Genomic DNA, 21,382 nt, shown 5'->3' with positions numbered 1-21,382 from the left:
TAGCCCCATCTCATCAGATCTCAGAAGCTAAGCAGGGTTGGCCCTAGTCAGCATTTGGATGGGAGACCACCAAGGAAGCCCAGGGGTGCTATGCTGAGGCAGGCAATGACACACCACCTCCAAACGTCTCTCGCCTTGAACACCCTAAAAGGGTCGCCATACGTTGGCTGCAATTTGATGGCAATTTCCTCCACCACCACCACCACCAGGAATATGCTGTGAGAGATGCAGAGCAGTAGCACACACGTATCTCATAGCAGCTGACTAGGAACATGGGGGAATTCCTACAGTCCATTTCAGCAAGTGGACCTGTTAACCAGGTGCCTTTGGTCATGAAACAATATGCAAACAAAACAATTCTGAAGTAATAGGTCCATTTTATCATTTTTACTCAGCATTTGGGATGGCCACATAGTTGCCATTTTGTTTCTTTTTCTATTTGCTTATCTTTTCATCACTCATTTCTCTTTGCCATTGTTCAGTCTTGGTTTTGTGGATTTCTTTGCACTGACCATGCATGCAGTACAGTTTTTGTATGCAACTGATATGCATAGCGTACAAATATGATTTATTAATCACAAAGAGAACTGCATACGTTCTCTGGGGAAAAAATGTGGAAGGATGAGACAAAGTGAAGCAAAAAATAATCAGTCACAGGCTTGATCCACACAAGGGAAATGCAAAACCGAAGCAGGGATTTTTATGTTGAAACTGCAAGGATGAGAAATTCCAAACTGTCATGATGTATAAGGCCTTGGGGGAGCAGGTGTGGTTCAATGGTAGAGCACCTGCTTTGCACACAGGAAGTCCTCAGTTCAATCCCCAAAGACTCCAGTTAAAAGGAGCAGGTGGTAGGTGATGCGAAAGACCTCTGTCTGGGACACTGAAGACCTGCTGCCAATCAGAGTAGATAATATTGAGCTACACAGACCAATGGTCTGACTCAATGTAAGGCAGCTATATAGTGTTATTTATGATTCAAAGCCCCTTTTCATTCTGTAACACAGCAACAGCCTGTCCTCAACATGTCTCATCTTCTTTGCTTACATTTTAATTCCAAAGTGGGGAACCACTCTGGCCCAGTTGAGCAAACTAGTCTTATTGGCTCATTTAACCCCTTGACTATGTTCTTGAAGCACACATGAAATCCTCCCATAATGGTGAACATATACAAGAGGCCAGAAGGATATACAAAGTCCAAGAAGAATATACAAAGTCAGAGCTGTGTACATGCTCCATAGCATCCAAGTGCACTAGGAAGCACAGGAATTACATGCTTATTAGTAAGCCTGAGCAAAGATGATGCATCTATGGCTACCTGCCAAGGCACCTCCAAAGGAGCAACAATCTCAACTTTGACAATATTTATTTTCTGGTGTTTCCTATGCAGCAATCAGATTTTTCACCATCACTGCATGAATTAAAAAAACATTTTTAAATACTCTCAGGAGTCTAAACATTTAGTTGTCCAAATAAAGCTTTATGATAAGTGGAGGGACAAGCTTGGAAGAATGGCTTACAAATGAAAGAAATGATAGAATTCTTCCATGTCCCAATCCACTTGGACAGAGTGTTCTTGTGACTAAGAGACTACACGAGGACAGCAGGCATTTAGGATTGATTTGCACCGTCATTTAGTCTATTGGACTTGTGTATGCAAGCCGGCCCCTCAACACGCACAGACATTTCCAAACAGGTTCTTTCAGGCCATATCCAATCTCATAGTTAGTGAGGCCAAGCTATTAAAATGCAGTTTCATACCATGGTCCCACTAAGAATTCCATCTGGAACAGCCACTTTGCATGCACACCTATACACTTGGCACTGGGAGGTACATACGACTTCTGCATGGAAGCCCAATGTGATTATTTTGAACAAACAAACCCTTTCAAGGCCATAGAGTACATAAAACTGTGCTTTATGACACCAATGCTTGTTTTATTGGCAGACACAAAGATAGCTGGAAAGTTTCACAAGAATCACATGGCTATATTACAAACAAACCATTTTAGCATCGTGCAAATCCCTGTGCTCTCTGTATCATTTTCCTTCTGTGGGGTAAGGGGCATGAGTTTATTGACTCTGAACAACAAGCTGTGCCACAACAAGCTAGCTGAACAACAAGCTAGTGATTATGTTTCTTCTGTGAAAAGTACACCTAATTGTTCTGAGGTATGTATTGACAAGTTAGTGTCTAGTACCATTCTGCTTTTTTAGAAATTAGGCAGAAAACAGAAGGCCCAGGAGGTGACATTCTGGAAGATGCAGGAAATGAAGGGGAGACTTCTTTGTAGCTCCCAGCAAACATTTCTTAAGGCAAAAGCAAAGGTAGCAAATGAATCAAAGACTGCAGCTGTAAGCACCTTTACTTAGAAGAAAGTTTCTTGTGAATTCGGTACAACTTGATTCCAAGTAAATATGGTCAGAGGACTATTCATTTTATTTATTTATTTATTTGATTTATATCCCATCCTCCCCCACAAGCAGGCTCAGGGCAGGTCACAACATATTAATTCGATACACAGAATAATTAAAAACATTTTAAAGCAACACAATCCATGAACACAACAATAATAAAATTCTAATCAGATCTAAAGATGGCAGCCATTCCAGGAGTTCAGGTGCCTCCTAAAGGAAGCTAGTCAGATGGTCATACAGAGCGACCTGTCGCCTGACGATGCTTTGCTGTTCTCTTGAGCAGGGCAGGTCGGAATGGGCCTTGTAATCCTGCAGCAATACAAACCATGCAAGCAGTGGTGTGGCTTCATCTAGACAGAAGTGTCCAGCACAACAGATTTAGAAACATGCCACAAGTAGAAGAAAAGGTACCTCAAGAGGGGGAACGCAGCTAGCATGGGAAAAGAAAGTCCCTAATTTCGACAAACTGCAATCACTATAGGACCATGCCCATTCTACCCATGCAAACCACATCATAGTAATCCAGGCATTCTGAACTGACAACTTAAACATGTGAAATATGCAAGACGGTATCTATAATACTTGTCATTCTCTTTCCCAACTGATTTGCATTCTCCTTCCACAAAGACAGCAGAGTATCTGCATACCTGAAAAGGACATGGCATGCGTGCCTTTCCCCTCTTTGCCACAGCATGGGCTCGACTTCAAAAGGACACCTGGTGTGCAAAAGTAGCTTACCCATGTGGGTTACACACATACACATCACATTTAGATCTGATGGCTCTTGCAGCATCAACACAGAAATGGTATACACCTAAGCTATGGACTCCTGGCATTCTCACTTTATAGGCACAGCTGCTAGCTCAAGATGGGTTCTATCTAAAGTGGCACTGGTGCATTTCTTATAAGCTACCGGTATCATTTTAGTCATGCCGGCCACATGACCACGGAAACGTCTTCGGACACTGCTGGCTCTTCGGCTTTGAAACGGAGATGAGCACCGCAACCCTAGAGTCGGATTCGACTGGCTTTCGAGCAAGGGAACCTTTACCTTTACCTATCATTTTAAAAAAAGAGGCCTAAGAGGGAGGCAAGAAGACAAGATGGTGGCCAGGAAAAAAAAAGAGAGAGCTGCTTAGGATGATGTACTAAAGGCACGAAGTCTTATCTACTGAACTGCACAGGTGCTTTCACAGGAGCACTGGATCTAAAGCAGTTACATGGCCAAAGGTTTGGGTATCACAGTTCTGTGAAAACACACATTCTTTGTATACAGAAGTTCTCAGATCAAAACACTTCCAGTTAAACAGCCGGCCTAGAAAAGACCTCTCCCAGTGACCTTGGAGAACTGTTACTAAGCAGAGTAGATGGTACTGGGTTACAGTTTCAGAGGGTAGCTGTATTGGTCTGCAGTAGAACAGCTAGATTTTCAGAGTATCTAAGGTGCTTCTGGACTCAAATCTAGCAGTTCATCTGATGTATTCCTTACTGACACTTCCTTGCCCACAACACAGCATGAAAGTGGCAGGTCCTCAGCAGTGGTGACTTAAACAACCACTGCAAACCAACTATCAGCTTTGTCATGATCTGGGCTGTGCAAGTAAAGGCCTAGCAGGCCCAGGAAGGCTGACTAACAGTTCGAGGAGGTCAGGCCTACAACTCCCAGAAGTCCCTGAGAGGTTTTGGCACCAATTTTAGGCAATTACAGAGAAAGGGGACTTATAATAAAAGAGCTGTTATTTTCTTCCAAGGGAGCAGAGCCAAAAGGAAGGCCTTATCCTGAGAGGGTGGGTGAGCAGACTGAGGCCCACTTGAGACAGTGAGCTGAGGACAGTAAGTTCAGACACATTAGGGCATTTGGTTTCTTTTCTCTTCACCCACTTATTGCTATTGTTCTTGCACCTTGTTGTTTCCTATATTTGACTGACCTCCTGTAAAAATAAACCTTTTATTTGTTGTTTACTCTGCCTGGTCCTCACACCTATTATTCCGCCAAATAAGGGAGGTCTGAAAGTCTTGGGAGGGTACTCTAGTCCTTCTCAAGGGAACCTAAAACCAGAGTGGTGGCAGTATCAGGTGACACCGCATCAAAGTCATCACAAGCTTATTCAGTGATCTGCTGGGGGGGGGGTCTGATGAAGGAGCTGAAACAAGGGGCAATCCAGAAACAGTAAAAAATGTGGACTTTGGGCAGGATGTTCTTGCTCACACATTGAACGAAGGCAAACTACATAAGCAGTTTAGATGTTAAAAATAAATACTGGAAGTATGTTTTTAAATCAGATTTTGACCAACTGCCAACAAAACAGCTTGCAAACAGTGAACATCTCATTACCAATCAATAAAACTTGAAAAAAAGAAACCACAGTTATTTCCATACACACAAATTATGTTTGAGATTGAACTGATTGAACTGTTCAGGGACACTTTAAGCTTTGCTTTCCAGCCTCTCTTTTGCACAAAGCTATATATTGATCACTTTTCCTGACTGCAGACAAACTATAATACAAGAAATGAGGTGTCACTGGGTGGTAGAACACGTACGTGTCTTTTATCCTGCTGGGCTGCCTCTGGTCAAACAGGTTTTCTAACAATACAAACCTTGAATAAACTGTTTATCAGAGATAGTGCTGGGATAAACATGCACACTGATACCTTTTCACACTCCAAAACAAACAACTACTCTCAACTTCCAGGCCTATTCCCATTATTCAGGTGGGACACCTTTCCCAAATACACTGATTAGAAGAGGGGCTTGGGTGACAGGATGAATGCCATCCTTCAGCATGGTGCATCTTACCCAGGGCACAGGTGCTGCCAGGAAAGCAATGTTCTTCACAGAGACCAAGGTATGGGGAGACCACCTGCTTAACAAGCTCCTCCAACTGCATGAAGGCCTTACTGGGACCTGTGGGCTCATGGACTCCCTGAAACAAAAACACCAAAACACACACATCACATGTACATAACATATACATTTGTTACATCACTAGTTTCTGAAGAGCTAGATTCAAGTCTAGTAGCACCTGAGAGACCAACATTTTTTACAAAGGGAGCTTCAGCACTCAAAGGTTTATACACCAAAATCCAGGGGCTGCTGGATTCAAATCTAGCTCTTCTACAGCAGAACAACATGGCTACCTTCCTGAAACTAGTTTCAGAAGAATTATTCAACTTTTTAAAAGAAAGAGTTTTAGGACTTTTATATAATTTAGGTATTTATATCTCACTTTTCTCCCCAATGGGGACCCAAAGCAGCTTAGAACATAATTTTCCTTTCCTCTGTTTTATCCTCACATGAAACTGCTGAAATAGAGTGACTGGCCCAAGGCCAGCCAGTGAGTTTCCACGACAGAGTGGGGATTTGAATGCGGGTCATCCAGATTCTAGTCTAACCACCATACAACACCGGTGCTCAAGGACAAAATGATAAATTTAATGTTTAGTAACCTGCCAAATTTGACTGAGCATTTGGAATATGTACAATGCTGTATTATTGGGAGTTACAGGGATTTAAAAAGACCCTATGTATCCTTTACAGGGTTGAAGAAGACCCTTACTGTTGTGCCAGTTACAAGTAAGCTGTTCCACTCACTTACTATCCTATATGAGGAGTGAACGAATTACCACCAAAGTGTAATTTGTTTAGTTCCACTGTTTATATAGGATTACTTTAAGCAGCTTACAACAAAACAAACATATTACAATCATTACATAAACCCCACATCAGTGAACAACTACATCAGTCACTGTAATCAGAACCACCCTACCACAGCACCATGTCGTCGCAGAAGAGAAGCAAGACAGCCAGAATTACCCAAGTCTTAAATGAAAAACTCAAAACATAAAGCCTTTACTAAGCTATCAGTCTACGAGGGACTGTCCTAGACAAAGTGTTCCACACAAAGCAGCCAGCAGAACTGAACCAGATGTGAAACTGGAACTTCATGGAACTCCCTTGGAGATGCATGTGATGGGTTTATATCACTAAGGGTGAAAGGGGCTCCCTATGACAACTGTGCCCAAGGCAACTCAGACCTTTTAAAAAGGACAGTCCAAGGTACATGAAGTAAGATGGAAAACAAACCCCTTTCCAGCCGCTGCCACTGTATTGGGTAACACATGGCTCTGTGCCCGACTAGGGGTCTGGAGGTTGTAAGCCTTAAGAGCAGGAAACTGAAGAGACAGTAGAAAAAAGCATCTACCAAGTAGGAACAAGAAGCATATTCAACCATACCTACCCTCAGATAGTAAGATGGGGCGTACGCACATGAATACATATACAGGAAACCTATGGTAGTGTAAAGACTAATGAATAATTTTTGTGTGGCAAAGCTCATTTCAGATTCATAAAAAGTTATCAGAGCTGGAATTTCATCCCAGGAGGCAAGGAAGTCTTGTAAATTTAAGGATGCACCTTTCTGGTTTGCATGAGTCCTTTTGCTTCCTTAAGTATACATACACACCTCTAGGTCTTCCCATCCATTCACTGAGCACCTAAACAACCGAAGTACAAGAGGAGGAAATAGGTAACTTCCCACCTGTAAGATCAGTAGCATCTGGACAATGGAAGGAGGGACCTTGGTTTGAACCAGAGGAAGAATCTCATCCAGCTTCACTCTTAACAAAATTAAGTCTCTGAAGCCAAGCAGAGCAATTTGGCGAATAGTTAATTCTTGACCCTAGACATACAAGACAGTGTGAAAAAGAGCATGCATCGGCACTGAGAAATACTCAACTGTATTTAGAAACTGCCAAATCTTGTGGGACAGCTATAAAATAACATCACGAGTTAATGCATGATATTGTAGAAGAGCAAATGGGCACATGGAATAGGAGGCAGCATAAAGCAGATTACTGGTTACAAATTAAAAAAGAAATTGCAGCTGTCTGACCTGACCCTCTTGAGGAATCATAAACCTGGCTAAAAGTATGTGAGTGGAAAGATATTTATAGCAACTCAGTAGGAATGCAGGATAGGAGGAAGGAATACCTAGAGAGGCAGGCAACCTTTGCATTGGAAACTGGCAATGATACCTACAAGGCTCACATAAGACTCTGAACTTCATCAAAACTCAGTAAGGGAAAGTCGTAATATTTCTTTAGCATTCTGCCCACTTTTGTTCAATTTTTAGACTATTATAACATAAAACATACAATGTTTTAGCACATTTACCCATTGTTGAAAGAGATCCAGTATCTGATTACCCAATTTTATGGGTAACTATGCAGAGTTATGTACTATTGCATTACGCCAGCTTGTGCCAAGATTAAGAAGCCCAAATTTTCCTCTAACTCTCCTCCCAATACTTTTTTTTAACCTCCTTATTTCACAACCAAGTTAAACTGTGCCCTATATTCTCCATGGGAATAATCATAAAACTAACCATACCATAAGCAGCGAAGCAAATCTCTAACTGGAGGGAATAAGTGTTTGTTAATCATCAATTCATAATGGGGTTAATGCTGCAATTAACAGCTTCATCAAAATGCAAATAAGAGCTAAAGCCAAGGGTTCTGAAGTATAGCCTGCTGTGGCAAAATGTTTTGACCTCTTTAACCATCAAAGGGTGTTTTTAATGGACAGAAAGGAAATCAGGACAAAAACAGAAGGTGGTGGAAGATGGATCTGGACCTTAGCTTTGTTTGATACAGCTTGGTTACTTTATCTGGCAAAATGGATACTTTCACACAATGGAAACTAGAGCACAGGCTTCACTCAGAAGAGAGCTCACTATTTGGCAAGCATATAGCCCCAATCCCGTATTGCTGAATCACTTGCTGTGGATGATTGCATGTGAGAGGGGGGGATCACAGGTGGGCGTGACTCTTCTCACATCATCAAGTCTTGTTTGAGAATATCTTTATTTCCCACAAGCCATTCTTTACTTCCATTTTTAGAGTATGACTGAAGAACAGCAACATAAAACCACTTAGGGAAATACTAGTACATGGCAGAAAGAGTAAGGATTTGAGTTACAAGGAAAACCTGGAGTTAAGAGTCCAACTTGTCCCTTGTAATGTTTAGTTCCTTAAAACATCTAGCTTCTTCTGGCAGCTGTTGTTATTTGTTAAACTGCATGATAACTTTTGTAGTAATTCTTAGGGCTCTCTTTTTGTGGGGTGAGGGGGTTTGCTGTTTATGACTGGTTGTGAAAACAGTAATCAAGAAGTAAGTAAGTTTAATACACAGCCAACATTTTCCCAATGAGACTTCTAGATCCATTTTTACCTGGCTAATCACAATAAAACTGCACAGCTGTGCTTGCTGTCGGCTTTCTGGACTTGCGGGTTACACTTTATAAAGCGTAACAATATCTAATCCAAAATAACCTTTGTTGTCACAAAGAAATGATCAAAGTCTTGCTTCTACAATTATACTTCCCAGTTTTCATGACACTGAGCTTGAAATGAATTTTGTGGGAATAAATCAATTTCCCAAATCTAAATTGAAGACTAATTTCCTTTTCAAGATTATGTAAATATCATAATCTCATGACAAGTTTTATGTTGACTGGCCGCACAGTTTTACGGAAATTAAAACTTTATCCTGAATGATTTGTAAAGCAAGAAATCTCTTGAAATTAATACGATTTACTACACAGACTGAGTTTATGACTGAGGTGTTAGTGTATAATTTCCATTTATCTTTGCAACACAAAAGAATATACACATAGGATCAAATGTAAATGTCTATGTTGAGCCTATCATCAGTGTCTTGCTTGCAGAGCAGTGTAGGCAAGGAGGAATACAATCCTGAAACTAAGTGGTGTATAAAGATGTCTGTCCTAGGTCTACCCTCTAACCACTCAACATTTCCTCTATTTGTGGGGGAAACCCAAAGCATTACACAAATTAGTGGGGTGTGTGTATGTATACACATACACACACACACATCTCTTCTATTCCAAACTTGGGACATATTTAAAATAGCAGTTAACTTCAATGAAGGAAACACCTGCAAACATTTCCACCAGGGTTCTTTATATATAAAGAAGTGGGAGTAATGAGCATGGCATCACTGACCAAAAAATTCCCACAGCTCAAGCACAGCATATGCTTAAAGAAAAGATGGGTGTAACATGTATTGTACCATACGGCCAGGCTGCAAGTATTAACTGGCTGGCACTTGTGATGTCTGTAGGGAGGGCACCTCCTCCCCATCAGAGCAGTTCTGCACTTTCTTTTATAAAAGTTTGGGTTTAAAAAATTAAGGAGATGAAAGAACAGATAAAATGAAGAAATATGCATGCAACACTTTGAAAAATAAAACAGGCAAAAAAATTGCTATTGTTGCACGGTAGACAGGCAAGATCAGGAAATGAGCCAGTATTTGCTTTTGATCTTGTTGGCATACATGTCTGGCATTTCAACAGCAACACCAGAAGAATACCATGATCACCTGGTGCTGAATGCACAGTGAACCTTTCTGAAGAAGAAGTGGTGATTGGATTTATACCCTGCCCTTCACTACCCAGAGGAGTCTCAGAGCGGCTTACAAACTCCTTCCCCTCCCCACAACAGACACCCTGTGAGATAGGCGGGGCTGAGAGAGATCTTGACAGAAACTGCTCTTTTTTCAAGAACAGCTCTTATCAGAACTACGGCTTGCCCAAGGTCATCCAGCCAGGTGCAAGTGGAGGAGTGGGGAATCAAACCCGGTTCTCCCAGATTAGAGTCCACGCCCTTAACCACTACACTAAACTGGCTAAAAATACATGTACCTTCTCCCTTATTGCTGCAGTCTCCTTGTTTAAAATAAAGCACCTCTGACATGTGGCTATGGCCACTGGTTCCCACAGCAGTAAATTAAGCTAATCAACAAAGAAGCTACCTGCTTAATAAGCAGTCATACTTCACTTTCACTGTTTAAGCAGCTGCCATTGGTACAGAATTTTGTCTGTGCACTCATTACTCCCAAAACAATTACTTGCATTCCAGAAACACATCACCTGATCCACGCATTCCTTACTTGCCTTTGTAATTTCCAAATGTTTTGACTTAGTAGTCCTCTCAATAGAATTCTGTTGTTTAGGCCTACATGCTGGCTCCAGCCCGACTAGAAAGGGAAACTCCTCATCTTTGCTCTATCCCCAGCACCATCCATTTTCAGTAGCCTATCACCCTCACACTCTCCAAAACCACACAGGTTCCACTACCTGGGAACCCACAATCCAAAACGTCTACATGGGGCAATGAAACTGTTGCCAGATGTGCAGTCCAACCCTAAACACACTGGGTTCAATCTTACCATTCTGCTCAGCTAAGGATGGAGCCTTTCTCCAGCACAGTGAACTTTCTACCAAAGGAAGAGCTTCCACCCTTAGCTGAGCAAAGGGACTATATCAAACCAATTGTATGGCGGTACATACCACTAAAATAATAACAGCAAGAGAGACAGAACACTTCCATATAAAGTACAAACTTTGGTGGGTATGTGAAAGATTTAAAGTTTACTATAATGGTTTTGTCTTCCTGCATTCCCACACATACCTTCTAGCATCTGCAGCAAATAGAGAGAGGAGATAGAAGAATGAGGCAAAGGAAGAGAAAAGCAAAAGAAAAAAAAAACCATACACCAGCAGGTTAGTATACTGTAGCTAGACACAAGTGTGCATTTCCATTCTTATAGCCCCATTTGGAACATACTAATGTGAAAAAAGAACACAGGAGAAAAGAAACAGTAAAGCTGATCTATTGGCATTTGGAACTAGAAAGAAAAGAGTCAAACCATCGGTCTGAAGTAGCCAAGAGGAGAAACAAAACAAGTGAGGAAACAGGTAACTTCCTTAAGAATTTCATTCTGTAGGCAATTTCTGTTCAAAGATGTTGTTTCTTGTTTAGGTTTCTCAGCCTTGGGGTAGGGGACAAAATATTATCCTTTAGGTCTTCCATAGCCTAGCACAATGAATCCTAGAGCAACTTATTTAACTCATTTGTACTGTGCCCTTCTCCCCAGTGGGGAACCAAAGCAACTTACCTAGTTCTCCCCTTCTCCATTTTGTCATCACAACAAGCCCTTGAGGTAATTTAGGTTGAGAGTGTGTGACTGGCTCCAGGTCACCCAGCAAGCTTCCACAGGCACAGCAGGGATTTGAACCTGGGTCTCCCAGATTCTAGTTCAGGGGTGGCCAAACTGTGGCTCCCGGCAGCTCCCGGCAGGGCAGCTGGGGAAGCGAAGGGGAGGCATCCTTTTTCTGTACAGCTATAACTTCTTGCCACAGATTCACAGGCTCCTCCAACCCCAACCCCTCCCCTCTCTTTCCACCTCTTTCATTCTTTCTTTCCACCTCTCTCTTTTTCTCTCTCTCTTAGACAAATAAATATCATTAGCAAACAAATAAACAACATTGGACAAATAAGTATCATTATCAATATTGGCTTTTACCCCTTTTGTTTTTATTTTTGGCGGTCTCATTTAATGTTAATAAAAGGCACATTTGCATATTTTAAAATAAAAACGTGTGTGTAATATTGGTTCATGTTTTGCGTCTCTCAAGCATCTGACATTTATTCTACGTGGCTCTTACACTGAGCAAGTTTGGCCACCCCTGTTCTAGTTGAACAATCTAACCATCACATCATGCTCAACAATGACCAAGTGATTTTTTAAAATCATCAACAAAAAAACAGTCTTAGAAGTTCTCTGCCATAGTCCTGAGATAAGAATACAGTTCTTTTGCAATGGCCACCAGACCCATAGTCAGGATTTTTTTTTATTCTGGGGGGCTCCAGGGTTCAGGGGGGCTGCTGGTTCCAGGGGGGCTTAATTTCAAATAAAAATTTAAACCCCACAAGGGTTTAAATATGCATCCCCTCTCTTCCCCCGCCAGTCAGCTGAGCACAGAGGGGGTTTAAACTTTAAACTCCCTCTCTGGAGTTGCACCACAGTAGTGGCACAATTTCTCCATTGGATACAGTAATCCAGTAATAAGGAGAATCCAGTAATAAGAAACATTAGCCCTAGCAACAAAAATATGCAGGATTGTTGTCTCTTTACTGAAGACAACTAACAGTTTGCCTATCCCTTTGCTTCTGAAGAATAGAGTCTTGAAATCAGAAATATAGAAATTTAACTGCTGCAAATACACCACTCTGATGCACAGCCTGAGTCATTAACGGTCCAGTGTTAGCACCTCTGGTTCCCTGGAAACTATCATTCACAAAGCAGAGCCAGCGTTGGGGACAATCCCTCCCTTATTTGGCATAACTTTATTTCCCTTGCAAAATGTTACCCTTTGCAGAGTATTTATTTTACACATTTACAGAAAGTAGTTAGAGTAGGGCACAACAAATATTATAGAGGAAGAAAACGAGGCATGGAAAATGTACAAATTACAGAGGTGTTCGCCTAGAAAGGAATTCTGTATTCTGACCTTTGTACAGTACAAACATCTTCCTAGGGGAAATCCATTTTATTAACAAGTACAGACATCTGACCAAGAAGTTTTAAAACTCTGCCTCTTCTTTTCCGTAACAGCATGTACTATTACTGTGCATGTTTTAGCAACCAGTTTCAATGAGATATAAATCAGCATATGCTTGTATGTCCTTATAGCAGCGTTCATATTTTTTTCAAATCTGTTCTCACCTAGAAATTTAATGCCGTATATAATATAGATCTAGTGTCAAAATGCTAGCTGCATAGCATTGTGGTGGTGCAGATCTGTAGCCATTTCCTCCTCTTTCTTCACTCCTCTGACCAGAAGATCTTATTTTAAGTGAAACCCTACATCCTTCCTAACCAATATTCTAATTGCTGTTTTTATGTCTTGTACCTATTTGAAGTCAATTTTTAATTGTTTTAATGATGTGTGTTTGGTTGGGGTTGATTTTAATGGTTTTATAAGTTGTAGATTTTTCAGGCGGTATGGCCATGGTCTTGGCACTGTAGTACCAAGACCACGGCCATATAGCCCAGAAAATCAACAACTAATGAACTCCGGCCATGAAAGCCTTCGACAACATATGTGATTTTATCATTTATGTTTTAAATTGTTGGCTGCCTGGTGGCCCTTGTGAGGGCAGAAAGGTGGGAATGCAAATTTTGTAAATAAAATAGGAATAAACACAGATGGGAATTCTAATATAGCTTTAAAGTATTCTTATCTGATTAGGATATGGGGGCCTACAGTCTGCTCTACCACAATTTGCTAGAGAAAAAAGTTTCAGAAAACATCTGTGATTTAAAGTTGAATTCTCTTTCTCTCTTTTAATTTAACTGGGCAACTCAACAGCTTTCTTCCCCAATTAGTTTATATTTAACTAGACTTACCTGAACAGGATAAAATATAGCCTGGAGTGTGGGAAGAGTCTCTGTGAAGAAGTGATCCCATATATCAGCTAATACATGGATTCGTTTCTCTCCTAAAATATGCGGAAAATGGAGACTTTTAGAGGCTTTAAATTACAATTGTTAAATTACACTGTTAAATTACATAGGGATCTCACATTATTTAGCTATTATCTACTAAGCAATTCATATAACTAGTCTTATTTTCCTTTAAAGGAGAGCAACCAAACTAAATTATTAAATAGCACTTTTCTTCTTAGAACAATGTACAAAATTTGTCCATTTCTGTACGAAACAGTTATGCACAATCTAAGTAATTTAAGAGAGAACCAACAACAGGCTTAAGTGGTACTTTCCCACACAGAGATGGGATTGTGTGGTTTCCCTGTTGCTGCTGAGACTACTGATAGAGCGGAGTGGCAACAAGATTTCCACATGGCAGGTTCCCAGTTTTTTCCCTACAGCAGTTCCTCATGGTGGCCATTCTCCACATGGCTCCATGGGATGTGGGTTGTTGCTTTTTTTCTTAAATCAGCAACTGAGATATCATTATTATTTTATTTATTATCTTACAAAATTTATATCTCACCTTTCTGCCCTCATAAAAGCCATCAAGGCAGCTAACAAAACACATGCATAATGAAACCATCTCTGGAAAACCATTTCAACCAACAACAAAAATAATTAAAACTGGAGATAAAACACATATAAAAACAGCAATTAAAACATTGAGCACTGAGGAAATGTCAAACAAAATAAAAAGTCTTCAGACACTGGCGAAAATGGCAACAGAAGCGGACAGACGAGTCTCCCCAGGGCGAAAGTTCCAGAATGTCGGTGCCATGACTGAGCAGGCCCTCTCCTGGGCTGCCACCCACCCAGGGCCATAGCCAGAGGTGGGGCTTTAGGAGCTGAGGCCCCCCATGATTATGGTGGAGCCCCACCACAGCACAAGCTTTCCTCCCCCCCCCCACCCACCTCAGTCTTCACCAGCCAGAGAGACCAGCCATCAGCTCTCCAAGAGCCTTAGAGAGCCAACAGCCTGACTCGCTGGCTGGCACAGTGAGGCACCTGGGTGGGCTATTCCCTAATGGTCCGCCCAGGCGCCTCACCCTTCTTTACCAGCCAGTGAGTCAGGCCATCAGCTCTCTGAGGCTCTTGAGCAGTAGGCTTAGAACAGATAAAAGGAAGTACTTCCTCACCTAAGGAGGAATTAACACATGGAATTCATTGCCACAAGAAGTGGTGGAAGCTACAAGCATAGACAGCTTCAAGAGGGGATTGGATAAACATATGGAGCAGAGGTCCACCAGTGGCTATTAGCCACAAGGTATAGATGGATCACTATGTCTGGGGCAGTGATGCTCTGTATTCTTGGTGCTTGGGAGGCAACAGTGGGAGGCCTTCTGGAATTCTGGCCCCATTGGTAGATCTCCTGATGGCACCTGGGTTTTGGCCACTGTGTGACAAAGAGTGCTGGACTGGAAGGGCCACTGGCCTGATCCAACATGGATTCTCAAGTTCTTATGTTAACCCCCCTCAGGCTCTTTGAAGATACCACCAGGAAAAGGGAAACCCTGGAGGGCAACACAATCCCAGACTCCATCCCTGAGCAGAAGGATGGACACAAATATTCTGAATTTCCAGAGGATAAATTCTCCTGTGGTGGTGGGGTAGGAGGGTTACTGAAGGAGAATGGGGCAGAGAAAATGGTGCCAATGTCGGTGAGATTCAGCCACATTGGTAACACCGCAAATTTGCTGCTATCATTCTCGAAATACCATAGGAAGCAGGTTTGAGAAAGATCAGGGAAAGATGGGGAAAATAATCAAATAATTATTTTTAATGCCCTAAAGCGATGGCATGGTGGGACTACTGATCCCTACAATAGTGGTGGGAACAGCAATTGGGGCATGAAAGATTCCTCATTGAGGCCCAGTACCTTGCAGCTTTGGCCATCTGGAAACATTGTTCATGCAGGTTAAAACTAAGGAAGCCTGCAGAGCCCATTTTACTATGCTACCTATCCACGCTGCGTTACTTTCAGCTGGGCATCCATTCAAATGCCCATCTTCATCTACATTCTGGCACAATCAATCAAGAACAAGTACCTTTTTAAAAAGCAGAACTAGAGATACATGTTTGGGACCCATTCTGCAGCAATATACTGTTTACAAGATTTATCACTAAAACAGCATAACTTTGGGGGGGGAAGGGAATCAGTTTGTTGCACAGAATGAGAAACGCCAACAGTGCCACAGCACATTCATCAAAGTACCTCTCCTCTTCAGCAGAGAGATCATAACTTTAACTCCTACGGTCACAAGCTATGCAAACACTTTTCAATCCACATGCACAAGCAAAACTAAAGGGACATTTGCAGGATATTTGCTGTAACTGGAACATAAGAATCATTCATTTCCCCACCAAAAGAATGTCAGTAGCCACAAACTGGCATCAATTTGAATACTTCAGAAACTTGCCACTACAAAGCTGCCAAATTGAGCGTTTATTTCCAATCAGGAACTACCAGTTTCCAGCTGCTGGAAGTTCTTTAAGAGGGCACAGGGGTATATAAGAGCAATGCCTGGTGGGAAACATTTTATTTAATTTCAGAGGGTAGCAGTGTTGGTCTGCAGTAGAACACTTAGATTTTAATTCCGTAGCACAAAGGAAGTTTTGACTCTCAAAAGCTTATACCCAGAAAACCAATAAGGTGCTACTGGATTTGAATCTAACTTTTTATTTAAATTATGCATTTGCGGCCATTCCACAGAATTGGTGGATGAAACACAGACACATTTCTCAAAAGGGACCTTGCAATTTACATTGCAGCACTCAAATAGTCACTGCAGACTGGAATATTGGTGATTAGGCTATTAATATCAAAGTGGCTTTTTTGTTGCAGAGATGGTCCTTTCCCCTTAAATCTCTACAACAAAAAGAGCTAAGAGAACCACTTCTTTAAAATAATGAAAGCTGGGTATTCAGAGGAACTAGTAGACTGTAGTAGTGGCCTGGTATAACATTACTGAGCTATAGCAATTAGTAATAGTTTTTAAAACTCAAAAAGCGTCTTGTGGTGCAACAGGAGAAACAGCAGCTGTGAGAGGCTGATGGAAAGAAAGTGGAAATTATGTGACTGGGACTTTCTAAGATGTACACCTTACTGTCCAGATGATCTGCTGATACACAGGGACTGCACTCTTTCTGGGGAAAAACCATACCAAACCAGGTTCAAGAAAGAACGTACTAAGTACAGGGAAAGCCTGGAAAGCGAACAATCAAAGGATGAGGTTGTGTGGACACACACAAAATAAATAAAACCATATTGAAGTTTAGAAGCCAAAGTGGAGAAAATCCTTGGACCCATGAACATTGTGATGGGTCAACAAAACAGCAACTGAGGATCTAACCCATAAATTGAAGTGGGGCTAGCTTCCAGGAATGTACACTTAGGACTGTAGTCTTAGTGACGTATGTCCCATTAGTTTTCAACACAGACATATTGTCTTCACTTGGATTGTGACATTTACCCTCGAAGGAACCTTGCGCTTTTGAGATCTAAGTTCACATGCATTAAATCTAGGACTAGGCCTGAAATAAAAGGAGTTGGTCATGTCCTACAGCTGTTGTATCACAAGATGTATATCTGGTGATCACTAACTAAGAGGAGTTGGATCCACTTTTAATTTAAACTATATATAACAGGATAAACAGTGTACTGCTGCAAGAGACAGCTATGGAGCTGCATTTTTACCACACACTTTTTAGGAACCGGGAGCCAGTGAGATCCAACTATAGGAAATTAAGCCATGAGACAAAACAGAGCACATAGCCAAATATGATTTTGATCATTCATTTCCAAACTTTTCCAAAACCAAAAAGTTATGACTTGCAGCATATCAAATTGTGTACCTAACCAAATTCTGAACCGTACTAAGTACAGGGAAAGCCTGGAAAGCGAACAATCAAAGGATGAGGTTGTGTGGACACACACAAAATAAATAAAACCATATTGAAGTTTAGAAGCCAAAGTGGAGAAAATCCTTGGACCCATGAACATTGTGATGGGTCAACAAAACAGCAACTGAGGATCTAACCCATAAATTGAAGTGGGGCTAGCTTCCAGGAATGTACACTTAGGACTGTAGTCTTAGTGACGTATGTCCCATTAGTTTTCAACACAGACATATTGTCTTCACTTGGATTGTGACATTTACCCTCGAAGGAACCTTGCGCTTTTGAGATCTAAGTTCACATGCATTAAATCTAGGACTAGGCCTGAAATAAAAGGAGTTGGTCATGTCCTACAGCTGTTGTATCACAAGATGTATATCTGGTGATCACTAACTAAGAGGAGTTGGATCCACTTTTAATTTAAACTATATATAACAGGATAAACAGTGTACTGCTGCAAGAGACAGCTATGGAGCTGCATTTTTACCACACACTTTTTAGGAACCGGGAGCCAGTGAGATCCGACTATAGGAAATTAAGCATGAGACAAAACAGAGCACAGAGCCAAATATGATTTGGATCATTCATTTCCAAACTTTTCTCTATAACCAAAAAGCTATGACTTGCAGCGTATCAAATTGTGTACCCAACCAAATTCTGAATTTAGGAAGCAAACCTGAGAACACAATGAACAAGCACATCAACTTGAGTTGTTTCCTGCTTCCTCCCAAATTTTTACCATTAAGTGCTAACCTCAAACCACTGAAGACTGAATCTGCAAATTTATTAAAGATTCTTGATGACCTTCTAGCTCAACAGGAAAGTGTTACATAATTGGTCCACAGGGTTCAGCCATTTTAACAGACAAGGCATGCTTCGCCATAGAAATGCAACCACTTGTTAGGAGCATTGCTTCTTCTCTTAAAGGCCTGCACATGACCAAATGCTACTTTAAGCAGAAGAAAAGGAGTATATACATAAAAGAAAACTTTTGTAGAAATTATTTTGGTCAGGCAGCTGAGTACAGAGAGACTTGCACATTTATTTACTTGAAAAATTTGTATGCCACCTGTCCAGGCCCACTCAAGACAGTGTGAACTAAAATACATCAAAAGTAGGCAAGACAATAAAAACAAGTAAATAAAAAAAAATTATGCCAAATAAAAAATTCAACAAAGCATGCCAAGTCAATACAGTAAGTAAGTAAAAACAAGCCAGGACACAAATGCACATAAAAGAAACAGAGCAATCTAAAATGATACTGATAAAACAGTCTTCAGGCTAGGAGTTGACCACAAAACAACTAAGAAAGATGGAATTTCTTCATTAAAAGCCTGGGTAAAGAGAAACATTTTTGGTCTGGCACCTAAAAGAAAGTTAGTTAGGTACCAGGAATACCTCAAGGAGGAGGGCATTCCAAAAGCAAAATGCCTCTGCTGAAAGAGCATTGTTTTTGGTAACCACCTGTCTCACTTCTGCAAGAGAGCAGAGTTTGAGAAAAGGCTGTTAACTGGTAGGCCTATATGTGTGGAGGCAGCCCTTCAGGTACCTGACCCCCAAGCTATTTAGGGCTTCATACGTAAGAACCAGCATTATGAATGGTACCCAGAAACAGATGGGCAGCCAATGAATATCTTTCCACACAGGGGTGATATGATCCCTAGATACAGCACCTGACAAGTACCTGGCTGCCACATTCTGGACCAAATGGAATTTCCAAACTGTTCATAAAGACAGACCCACACAGAGGGCATTACCAGTCATCTAACAGATATAATTAGAGCATGAATCACTATGAAAGAACAGGCTTTTTGCATCAGCTGAAGCTTTAAAAAGGCACTACGTGCCATGGAGAAGATCTGAGTCTCCATTTGTAGGCCAGGATCAAACAGCACTCCCAAGCTCTGCTGCTTCAGGGAGAGTGCAACACTCTCCAGGACAGGCTGACTCCTCAAGCCTTGAGCAGTTTTGTCATTGACCAACAGCACCTCAGTCTTGTCTGGGTTAAACTTCAGTTTATTGACCCTCAACCTTTCTCCAGGCACCTGGTCATAACTCCCACACAGCCACTTGACTCAACTGTTAAGAAGAAACAGAGCTGATATTGCCCACATGTTAGCTGCACATTACTTCAAATCCCCTGACAACCTCTCCCAGGGTTTTCACATTGATATTAGAGAGAGTGGGGGGCAACATCAATCGCTGTGCGACTGCATAGTATAAATGGCCACAGGGCTGAGCAGCAGTCTACCAACACCACCTCTGGAAGCCATCATCCAGGTAACAGCAGAACCATCAAGGCATGGTGTCCTCTGCTCCCAACCCAGACAGTCTCTCCAGAAGGATACCATGGTCTATGGTATCAAAAGTCACTGAGAGGTCCACAAGAATCAACAAGGATGCCCTCCTCCTGTCCAAAGCCACTTCTGTCCCAAACCCCAGCCTAAATCCAGATTGAAATGATTCCAGATAAATCCATCTCCTTCAGCACTGCCTAAAGCTCCCACCACCTGTTCAAGCACTTTTCCCAATAATGGAATGTTGGCCACCAGGCAGTAGTTATTTACGTTATTCAGGTCCATGAATACCCTCTTCAAGAAGGGTCTCATGATGACTGCCTCTTTCGAAGCTTCTGGAACTACACCCTCCCACAGAAAGGTGCTTATTAACTCCTGGAACCACTTGACCAACCCAAGCCAGCTTGACACTGTTATGATAGGCAAGGGTCAAACTTAGACACAGGGGACTTCCGGTTTTGCCGTTCGCCATGGCGGTCACTTTCTCCCAGACCTCCAGGAGACGATCACCAGAACCCGTGGCAAGGAGGGGGTGCGATCGCCCGCATCCCCCACAGAGTCCTTGAGATGGACTCCAAGCCATGGGGTGCTAGAAGGCTTTCCCTCCGGCGACCCTGCCGGTGAGGAGGAGGCCATTCATGCCCCAACAGTCCTGCTATGGAGTTTCCTGATGGAACCAGAAGCGCACACCGGATCAAGTGCCGGGTGATCAAGTGATTTGGTACTTAAAGGGAACTGAAAACCATGTTGCCATTGAACTGTGAGTTAAGTTAAAGCGAGAACATTGAAAAAAGTCGAAAGCTGCCCCGCGGGAAGCAAGGGAGGAGGGGACTCTACCCCAAAAAGACAAACATAAGTGAACTTTACTGTTTAAGCAGAGGGGCGGGCTTGGGAAGTGAAAAAGACCGAAATAAAGGACTTTTAAGAACTTACCAAGTGCATTGAAGAACTTTAGAGACTGTGATAACTTTTGTTGAAAAGTAAACAATTCCTCAAAAATGGCACCTCCAATGAGGAAAGAGGAGAAAGAAAAGATAGTGAAAGCTAAGTCTGCTGGAAGTGCTAGCCCAGCGAGTGTTGTGCCCAGACAGGACACAACTCAGACCTGCAAAGGATATTAAATGAAGCACTACGCTTCAAAAGCTAGACACACAGCAAGCCCAAATTAACGAGACTGTCAAAAAGGTAGCTCAAACTGAACAGGAACTTAAAGAAGTTGATACCAATGCCAAAAAGCTACAAAAACAAATGCAGGCAATGGAGAAGAAACGTTAAGCAGATGAGTCACAACTATTACAGTTGCAAATGCCCTAAGATTCTAGGGGATCCCTGAGGAAAAAAGGGAGAATCTCATACAGATAATTTGTGACGCCTTGGGGCAAATGGCAGATATTAAAGCGGAGACTTTGCAAAG

The 21,382-nt window shown here is 41.8% G+C and overlaps 1 protein-coding gene across 1 annotated transcript in view; it reads right to left on the bottom strand.

Moving 5' to 3' along the window:
- Window positions 1–21,382, bottom strand: part of PRR5L (proline rich 5 like) — a 78,117-nt gene that overhangs the window by 10,108 nt on the left and 46,627 nt on the right. The window contains exons 6-8 of the mRNA XM_015419020.1: window positions 13,694–13,785; window positions 6,960–7,100; window positions 5,219–5,345 (exon numbers count right to left, since the gene is read on the bottom strand). Of these exons, the coding sequence (XP_015274506.1) occupies window positions 5,219–5,345; window positions 6,960–7,100; window positions 13,694–13,785 (360 nt within the window). The remainder of the gene's footprint in view (window positions 1–5,218; window positions 5,346–6,959; window positions 7,101–13,693; window positions 13,786–21,382) is intronic.

This window comes from Gekko japonicus, unplaced genomic scaffold (genome assembly GCF_001447785.1).
Source record: "Gekko japonicus isolate JY-2015 unplaced genomic scaffold, Gekko_japonicus_V1.1 scaffold3784, whole genome shotgun sequence".
In the NCBI taxonomy this organism is placed as follows: Eukaryota; Metazoa; Chordata; class Lepidosauria; order Squamata; family Gekkonidae; genus Gekko; species Gekko japonicus.
Note: the sequence above shows the minus strand (reverse complement) of the source record. Positions and strands in the feature narration are given on the sequence as shown.